The sequence below is a fragment of the Chaetodon auriga genome, chromosome 19 (genome assembly GCF_051107435.1).
Source record: "Chaetodon auriga isolate fChaAug3 chromosome 19, fChaAug3.hap1, whole genome shotgun sequence".
Classification (NCBI taxonomy): domain Eukaryota; kingdom Metazoa; phylum Chordata; class Actinopteri; order Chaetodontiformes; family Chaetodontidae; genus Chaetodon; species Chaetodon auriga.
In genome coordinates, this window is record NC_135092.1 from 20,693,682 (window position 1) to 20,703,400 (window position 9,719).

General features: G+C 44.9%; 1 protein-coding gene across 1 annotated transcript; it reads right to left on the reverse strand.

Moving 5' to 3' along the window:
- Positions 1–529: 529 nt before the first annotated feature.
- sec14l7 (SEC14-like lipid binding 7) lies at positions 530–8,592 on the reverse strand. The gene is made up of 11 exons (XM_076757679.1): positions 8,444–8,592; positions 7,580–7,655; positions 4,275–4,381; positions 3,602–3,790; positions 3,416–3,511; positions 3,268–3,328; positions 3,079–3,162; positions 2,829–2,935; positions 2,601–2,740; positions 1,971–2,140; positions 530–1,706 (listed from the first exon to the last, which is right to left on the reverse strand). The coding sequence occupies exons 1-11, from the start codon at positions 8,495–8,497 to the stop codon at positions 1,576–1,578; spliced, it is 1,215 nt and encodes a 404-aa protein (XP_076613794.1). The 5' UTR covers positions 8,498–8,592; the 3' UTR covers positions 530–1,575.
- Between the last annotated feature and the right edge of the window lie 1,127 nt (positions 8,593–9,719).

A 9,719-nucleotide genomic window follows, 5' to 3' on the forward strand; every position in this document is an offset into this window, starting at 1 on the left:
TTAAAAAGTGTACTGAATTACAAGTTCTTTTAATAATTATAAAGTGTACTTGTGAAAACTGTACTTACTTTCAAGCCCCTTGTAAAACACTGTAAGCATGTTTCATTAAACTGTACTTCAATTTCACATCATTTGAAGTATATTTAAGTATATTTCCAACACATTGGTGATATAATATACTTGTACTGCAGACGTGCTTTGAATACTCATGAATCCTGATTTTGATCAGTATAATGTTCGTATTACATATTTTCTGCCTTCACAGAGTGCGTTCACTTGTCCTGTGCGTTGGTTTGGACATTTCATAGAAGAATTGGTGACTCGAGCAGAGGGGGGAGGTTTAGCGCCGCCTGGTGGCCCCTGATGAATCAGCTTCACAGTGAATAAAGTGCCATTCAGTGCTCCTGTCGTCCAAACAAACTGCCTCTGCAGGGGCCTGATGTGCGAGAAAAAGCCTCTAAGGTGTCGTTCCTGGAGGAAATGTGCTGCAGGCTGCTAGATCAGTAACAAACATCTGCTCCTTATCAATACACTGATTCAGCCTTTATTATGAGTAACTTTAATATACAGACAAAATGTAACTGAGTTTTCATAAATTAAAAATAAATCTTCTTAATTTACAGCATGAAGTCAATCGTCACAATGACTTCATCAGTGTTTTAAAGGCTGGATTTGGATAATGTGAGATTATTATCAGCATCCTTCATTTCAACAGATTATAGAACATCAGTCATTTTCACAGCGTCACTATTAAGGCCAAATCAGACACGAGCAGCAGAATTATACAATCATCAAACAGAGTCTGGCACAGAGCTCCAGCTGACCAATGACCCCAGAGACTAACTGTCCTCCATGTGGCCTCAGTGTGTGTGTGTGTGTGTGTGTGTGTGTGTGTGTGTGTGTGCGTGCGTGCGTGCGTGTGTGTGTGTTGTCCTTCATGTTAGCTTAGCACTGAATCTTCAGTCACACGTTGGGACGATTCAGATTCTCACAGTCTTTACATTTAACTACAAAAACTGCATCAAGCTTCAGAGAGTGATCCTAAATAAAATGAAAAATGATGAGCTTATACACTTAAAGTGGTTCTGGTTTGAAATGCCTCTTCCAAAATATTCTCTGTCATTGTTGTCCTGAACTGAGAATCTGTGAATCTTCACACATGGCTGGATTACCTGCCAGGAAACGGTCCCAGGCCCCAGACCAGCAGCTGGTTGGTTAAACATCACGTAGAGGAGAAAGCTGGTTTCTGTAAACTGGGTGGAGGATTACAGAAACCTGCTCCAAACATGCAGAAAGTTGGGTGTGGTTACATGAAACCTGGACACAGATGGCAGCAAAATGTTGCTTTTCAGCCTGATGCTGAGTTACTCTGTCAGTCAAGTCACCATAAACTAGCTGCTGCTGATGCACTGAACCTAAAGAGACAGAGGTTTGGTGGTTTTAGTGTCCACAGCTCAGTTCTGCCCCGGGGCCCCACAGGGGGTTAATGTGGCCCCGATGCAGAAGCATTGATTTTGCTGTCAATGATTGGAGAGGCTGTCACGCAGGGATCAGCACGCTCAGAGATGGACTTCATCACTGCAGCCTTCGGTCTCCTCTGCTGTGAGCACTCTGCATCGGTCCGTCCGGGGGAGGGAGGACCTCCACTTTGTAGCTCACCCTCTTGGACTGAAGGATGCTGTAGCTGTTATCAAAACACAGCACGTCTGCGCAGAGAGAAGGACACAGTTAGCCACAGCTAGCATCCTGCAGGAGTCTAAGTAAATGGTTCATTTTGGGAAATAAACTTGCAGAGAGATAGACGGGGTGGACCGTTAGCTTAGCTTAGCATAAAGACTGGAAACAGGGGGAAACAGCTAGCCTGGATCTGTCTGAAGGCATTCCCACCTCATCTATCTAAACTGGTTGGATACACAGGAAGTGATGCAGCAGATAACAAACAATCCTCCTCCTGTAACGCATGAACTCACAGACTCCGGGCTCAGGGCAGGTGAGGCAGCCGTCCTCAGGGACCAGGTGAGCATTGTAGCGTTCGCTGGGCAGAATCTGCAGCATCTCAGCCACTTTCTGACCGCCGCCCTCTTTGGTCCGTCTGTACACCCCGAAACCGATATCAGCTCCATCGCTGGCGAACCACCACCTGAGAGGAAACAGGGCCAAAGTTCACGGGACTGAATTAACAAACACATTTTAAATCATACCTGTAGCGTTTCATCAGGACCAACACGAGCATCGCACCCAAACCACCAGCCAGAGTTTGGAGCTGCACATTTCCAATGCAGGACTTACTTGTAGCAGAATACTTTCACAGTGTAGTATTTGTACTTTTACTGAAGTAAAGGATCTGAATACTTCCTCTAGCACTGCTACATAGATGTTACTCATGTTTTGGGTTAATTCGACCTCAGAGAGGTCTCTCCTGTGATAGAACTCAATTACAGAAATCCAAATGGACTCATTTGGGATTTGGGAGGTGCACTGCTGTTTCTAAACCAATCACAGGTCCCAAAACAGGAAACGAAGGTCATGGGTGTTCAGATTTTAAGCTAACTGTCTCTCAGCGTTGGACCCCTACGAGAAGGCTGCTGGTTGTTTTGTACCTCAGAAGGCTGCTGGCTGTGGTCACATCATATTCCAGCTGGTGGATGGAGCCGCGGCTGATGGTCACGCTGGCGTCGTAATCAACCTTCACCGAGTCCTGGACGTAGTACGACCTGGGAACCGTACCGCCGTATTTGAGCTGCAACAATGAGCACATCATTTCAGTCACGATCACTCAGAGAGACAACGCTCACCGGCCGCTCCACCGAGCTGGTCTTCACTCTCACCATGGTCCTGCAGCGAGGGTCTCCATCAGGATCGGTCAGGGTTCCTCCGTAAACCACAGGAAGCTGCTCGGGGTCGATGTGTTTGCGTAACACTTCCTGCCAGTTACCTGTAAACAGAATGCCGTACAGTTTAGTTAAAGGAGCTTTGATGAAATCGGTCCAGACAGAAACATCTCAGCAGCTGCTGGACGGATCACCATGAAACATGAGGACCTTCATGGCGTCCAGAGGATGAATGAAGTTGTCTTACTTCCTAAAACGATGATCTTCCGCCGCGTTTCCTCACACAGGAAGTGTTTGATTAGGTTGTAGGCCATCGGAAACATTTTGGGAGCTGCAGCGAAGATGGAAAATCAGCAAAGAACTGAAGATTAAACCCAAGATCACAAACACAACCTGGAACCAAATGAAAGCTGCAGACAAAGAGCCTCAAATGTACCTCTGATAAGAAACACTCTCTTCAGCCCCTCTGGATAGTTCTCCTCAAACATGGTGAGGATCTGCAGGAGTCATGATGAGATGCATTTGTTTAAGGTGCATCAGCTAAAAGCAGAAACGTGGTTATTACGACGTGAGTGACGACAAACCTCTCCATAAGTCTCAATCGCAGGTTTCCAGATGTGTTTCAGTCCGAGTCCTTCACAGTCATAGATCAGAGTGATGGCTTCAATGTTCTTCCCCAACTGAGACAGAGAGGAAAACATTTTTGTCAGAGAAGAGGAGGAGGAGGAAGGAGAGGAAAGAGGAGCAGAGGAGGAGAATCTGATCCAGACCTTCTCAGTCTGCCTCCGACACTCCCGCTGCAGCATCTCCGTGTGTCTGATCTTCGTCTTCAGGAAGTCCTGCTTGGTGGCCGACAGCAGCAGACCTTTAGGATCCAGAGGGCCGATCACGTCGTACCAGATGGGACTTCCCTCTTTGTCGTATCCACACATCCCTCCAGACACATACTTCTCAATCACCTGACGGCCACGCGAAGGAGAGGAGAACACACCAAGCTTCTGTTATTACAAGGACCCATGTTCAAAAAAACACGTCAACTGACGAAGAAAGAAGCACATTAAGCAAACGTTGTCACCAGTTTGACCAAAAGTACGCAGCATTTAGAAAAAATGTGAGAAAACACAAGCGAATCCTGAAACGCTGCGAGTAGCACTGACAACATCAGAAGCTGTTTCCAGGGGACAATAAAAGGTGTTGCACACGGCTGCCTTTAAGTTGCAGTGTATTGAGCTCTCAGGGCCACCATACTTTTCCTGTTTCGTCATCCCTCAAATCATAAGGGCAACTATAAAAAATGGTATTTAAGAAGCATTTTTCGTCACAGGTAAATATTTTATTTTGAGCGGTAAAATTCTTACGGAGCCATGAGAGAAAGTCGTGTAAATGTCTGGAAACACTTTGCTTTGTCGACTTTTGAATGTGGGACAAACAGAGCGTGAGCACCTCTGGAGGAGTCCAGTCAGATATGATGGTGTCCACTTTCATCTTCCTCCTGAACTCCAGGTGCTTTCTGATCATGGTTTCAGCCTTCTGGACGTTGAAGCTTCGGGCTGGGAAAAAGAAAGAAAAACTCCTGATGAGTAGCGATAACATTTAAAGGGACATTAAACCAATTTCAGCAGTGATGGAATGTAACTAAGTACATTTCCTATAATGTATGGATATTATATTCATTACATTACAGGCACAGCGCAGAACAACTGCACAACTGCACAATTAACCCAAACAGTGACACAAGAACTGCAGGAAGTTTGTTTAAAATGAGCGATTTGGATGAATTTTGAGCAGATTATTTCCTGTGAATCATCAGAGATCAGTATTCCTGATATTTTCTGGAACCTTTATGCAATTCTCTGTCTGTCTCATGCATTTTTGAAGTCATCCTGTGACGAGGCTCATTGAAGCTCTGTGACTGTAGCTTGTCTCCACTTAGGTAGTAGGTTTTCTTACACCCCTTAAAATCCAGAAGGCCTCGACCCCTGTCAAGCTTTGGCGACCTCTAGTGGGGTCATGACCCCCAGGTTGGGACCAGATCGATCCAGTTTGCCTGTTTTCAGTCAGAGCGTCTGAGGTTAACAGCTAATGCAAACATTGAAGTCCTCTATTGATCCGAACCTCCCTGAACTGTGGACCTCGACCCAAAACAAAACGTCCTGGATCACAAAAACCAGCTCAGCAACAGGAGCAGGTGATAGATAACATGAGGAACCGACTGACACGAATCACTGCAGTGAATCAGATGATTTTACTACGACAAGAGTTCCCCGTCAGATGACTTTATTTGTACTTCAGCTTATTTTTGCAGGTATGAACGTGCTACCTGCTACAAAGAAAAAGTACTTCATTCAAACCTCTGCCGTTTTACTGAGGGTCAGTTTTGCGCATCGTTAAACAAACATTTACTGTGGGATAAGATCACTGAGCTGAGGCGGTCCAAACCCTCCAGGCCGGTCGATGGTATGTGCTTTCACAGGGGCACGGGGGGAAATTATAGGAAATAAATGACTAATTAACCAAGAGAGCACTGGATCAGTTATGAAGCTTTTGTAAGAAGACATAAATCTCTTCTTAGAGAGAAAAAGTTCAGAAAAGATCAGAAATAAAGCAGCCTGACTTGATCTGCTGTGACCACTAGCTCACAGTGGCTAATATTAGCCAATGCTAGCGAACAGAGGATGCTCCTGTGTACCTGATATCACTGTGTGTTTGATTCTTTCTACTGTGTGCTTTAGCATTTACCATTAATCAGCTGTTCAAATACAAAAGAGTTCGTTATTTCGGGAAATTGGCCAGGGTTAGCCTAGCTTAGCATAAAGACAGGAAAAAACTAGCTTGACTCTCTGTCTCTGCTGTTTTTCTCAGCCTGGTGCTGCCACTGCTATTACCTTTGGGCAGAGCTAGGCTAGCTGTTTTCCACAATTTCCAGTCTCTATGCTAAGCTAAGCTAACAGGCTGCTGGCTGTAGCTTCATATTTAGTGGAAAGACATGAGAGTGGCATCAATCTGCTCATTGAACTCTTGGCAGAAACCGAATAAACACAAAAAGTCATAAGATCCTCTCAGCTGCCACTTTATTAGCCACAGCTAACGCTAATGCAGCTAACACAACAGTCCTTCTTCTATATGAAGGCTGCATTGAATCACACACACACACACACGCACAAAAAGGTGTTTCTGTTGTTCAGCCAACCATCACTGATACAAAAGGGGTGGACAAAATAATAGAAACACCTGTCAGTATACTGTAATTCGGGCACAAACTGATCGGACTGTTGAGTGAAGAGAAAGTGAACGTTGGTGAGAAAGCTGTTGGTGTGACTCCCACGTGCACGAACACTGTGCGTTCTCCGACTGGTTTTATTGTTCACTCTTGGTTTTAACTGCTGTTAACAGACTCTCAGCTCCATCTGAATCACTGGACCACAGAGACCAGGCGGACACGCCTCGCTCGCTTTAGTCATGCAAATTCTGACTTAATTGACATTTGAGGAATCAGTGACACAACGCCTGAAGTGATCTGGGTGGAGTGAGTCACGAGTGACTCAAAAACCTGCGATGAGTTCAAGTCCGTCGAGGTGAAGATGGCAAGCGGTCGTGTTTGTTGGCCCATCAGCTGACGCTGGAGCTGATCAGGTCAGATAATATGAACGCAGAGGAGCGGCCATGACGGTATCAAACATTTTGTTCTTACTGTCTGACTCAAGCTTGTCCTCATTATTCTGGTTGTTTTTAGTAAAGAAATACTTCACTGCTCCACTGCTGCAATTCACCTCAATGTCGTGGTCACAACTTAAACTTCTGCCACACAAAATGTGTTTTTGACTTTAATCTTTGTCTATTTTTTTACTCCAAATTGTCCAGTCTTTGGTTTACATGCTGTATAATCTGGGCTGAGGGGTCACAGGTGACTTAGTCTTAAAGGGAAATGATATAAAGAGATTGAGACACTCTGAGTTTTACAGAAAAGGATCAAATGAAACACAAGCCGAGTCTCTATCATGACGTCCTCTGACAGGTGTCGATACCGCTGCTCAGGTATTTCCTCACAGCCGTCCACTGAAACCGGCTGCAGTGTCAAAATGTGGGAACAGGTTTGTTTGAAGCAGCTTAAAGAGTGCGAGCGGCGCCTCGGGCGTTACCTCCCACAGACGTCTGACACACTCTGAATGATGGCGGCTGACACACAGCCGCAGTGCGTTCAGAGGGACGTTAACTGTTGTGTTTCCCGCTCAGTGTTTACATCACTGCTCTCACATCCTTTACTCAAGTAAAAGTAGCAGTACAGCAATGGACTGTGAGGAGTTTGGAGGGAAACTGGTAAAAACACCTGGTTTAAATGTTAATGATGCATCATCTGAGAAGCTGAAATTAGCCAAAATGGGGTAAAAAGTGCAGTATCTGCCTCTGAGATGTGGTGCAGTAAAGGTATAAAGCAGCACAAAACTACTTCAAACTTGTACTTCAGTACAGTTTTTAGTGTGCAGTATATATGTCGCTCCTCAAATGAGAGTAAACTGTTGTTTGTAGTGAAAACACTCATGTTGTATCTGATGCTCTGAGACTGAAAATGGACGAATCAGTGGACAAAGCTGGACGGAGATGAAAACGTCTCATGTTCTTCGTCTGTTACTTTTGTCTTTACACTGAAATTATCTGTCATTTCTTTGTCTAATCTGTCTCTCCACACAGAAAACCCTCAGCGAGCCTGTGCAGGTTTCAGGGTGTGTGGTGGTTTCTGCAGGTCTCACCTCTGAGCCAGCGGAGGAGGTAGTGGTCGTGCTGTGCAGGCAGGTCTGGGAGGATGTCCTGGATCCTCCCCCGAAACTGGAGGCAGAGACACAGGTCCACATTCAGGGAAATACACTCTGCTGTGAGTGTCGGATGAGAATATTGATTCCACCATCATCCCGGTTAGCTTAGCTTAGCATTAAGACTGGAAGCAGTGGGAAATGAGAACCAGGCTAGCTGTTCCCCTCTGTTTCCAGTCTTTGTGCTAAGCTATGCTAAGCAGCTGCTGATGGAGCATCAAGGTGTTTCTTAAAATATCGAACCTTTGGTGTGACCTAAAGTTAAGAGCCGGCCAATCGATTACAAGACTGACTGAAAAATGATCAATAACTATTTTAATAATCAATCTTTTTATAATTTCTCAAGCCGACTGCTCCTGGTTCCAGTTAGTTGGTGTCTGATTTACAGTCTTAAGCGACACTAAGTTCAGTCCTGTATTCAAAATTTTACTTAAGTAAAAGTACACAAGTATTACTAAAGTATAAACATGTGCTCTTCATACTGTTATATCACTACATCATCTATATGATTGGTTTATTACTGTCTGTTGAGGAAAACACAATAATTCCCCCTGAAATGTAATGAAGTACAAATTAGGATAGAAGTACTTCAAAACTGTATTGAGTACAGTACAAGTATTCAAACAGAGTAAATGTTCTTGAAACCACTGAGGTCAACAACATGAACACACAGCTGAAGTTACCATAGGACCAAAGTGTTACCACAACAAGAGCAGCCTCAGATACAGCACAAGAAACAAGTCCCTCATCAATACTTCAGACTCATCAATGCTCTGATTGATCGTATCGATCTGAATGTTTTACCTCCGTTAAGATTTCATCCTGCTTTGGGCTCAAGTCTCCAACTCGTCCGCTCATGTCTGCAGAGTCGTGTTGCTCCAACGGAGGATGTTTGTGAATGAGGTGAAGCTCAGAGAGGAGCAGGTAGAGCAGAGGAGGCCACGCCCCCTGCGCGCGCGCGCGCGCGCGCGCGCACACACACACACACACACACAGAGGCAGGCAGGAGCACACACACTAAACGAAATGAATGAACAGAAAGATCACAAACATCTTTTCTCATAAAACTCATTTTATTCTTTGACGAGCTCTTCAGATACTGATCAGGACCCAGATACCAGGTTCACCAAAATAAAGCTGGTGCTTATGAATAAATAGATGATTTACACAAAACAAGACGTCAAAAAGAGTCGCAGAGCAGAAGAGAACTTCTGAAAAAAAAAAAAAACCCACCTCCAAAGTTCAAAGAATAAGGTGGCGTTTTCACTCTGTGGAGATGGTTTCAGCTCCTCTGCACAGCAGGTGAAACATGTCTGAGCATCAAAACTCACATTTCACCCTTCAAACAGGCCTCGGCGTTGGTGTCGAGCACTTTTCTCAAAGCCTGCGTCACGACCTGCTTCACACCGAACCCGCATCCACACGGACCACCTCCACCTGTCAGGGGCTCCTGCTGGCTTTCTGAACGTCTGGAGTCAGTGATGGATTAGATCAACCGACTAAAGGGGGACCGAGAGGCTGCTTGAGTCCAGAATATGATCAGTTTATGGGAGCCTCAACACTGATTCGAGAGGGTCTGCAGCCATGCTGGCAGCTCTGGAGGCTGTACTGACATACAGCTAAATGCTAACATTAGCATGCTAACATTAGCTACGTAGCTCCAAGCACAAAGTGCAGCTGAGGCCGGAGGGAACATCAAGTCTGACTAAATCGACCGAACTACTGATTACCAAACTGACTAAAATACATCGTCAGCGTAACACCGGCACCTGTCAGCATGAACACGCAGTATATAGAGATTTAATATGGAGTTCATAACAGCTGTAAGAAGATAAAGTGTTTATCAAGACGTCTGTGGGCACCTTTCACTGGAGGCTGGTGGATAAACACAAAATTAATGACAATTTAGTAAAATTATGTCTCCATATGAAACACTGACAACCTCTGCATCAGTAAACACTTTGAAATGTCCTCACAGCTACACGTTCTTCACTATGTATTAAATGTTTATATACTGCTAATGTCCTCTAAATATCTGGAGCTAAGTGTTGCTAACGTCAGTGCGCTCGATGTCTCAGGA

What these genes read in the sequence shown, in the direction of transcription:
- sec14l7 (XM_076757679.1), bottom strand. Translation starts at nt 8,497, where the DNA reads ATGAGCGGACGAGTTGGAGACTTGAGCCCAAAGCAGGATGAAATCTTA. An exon ending in AGGATGAAATCTTAACGGAG is followed by an intron (nt 7,656 to 8,443) that starts GTAAAACATTCA and finishes CTCTGCCTCCAG; the next exon opens with TTTCGGGGGAGGATCCAGGA. An exon ending in GTCGGAGGCAGACTGAGAAG is followed by an intron (nt 3,512 to 3,601) that starts GTCTGGATCAGA and finishes TCTCTGTCTCAG; the next exon opens with TTGGGGAAGAACATTGAAGC.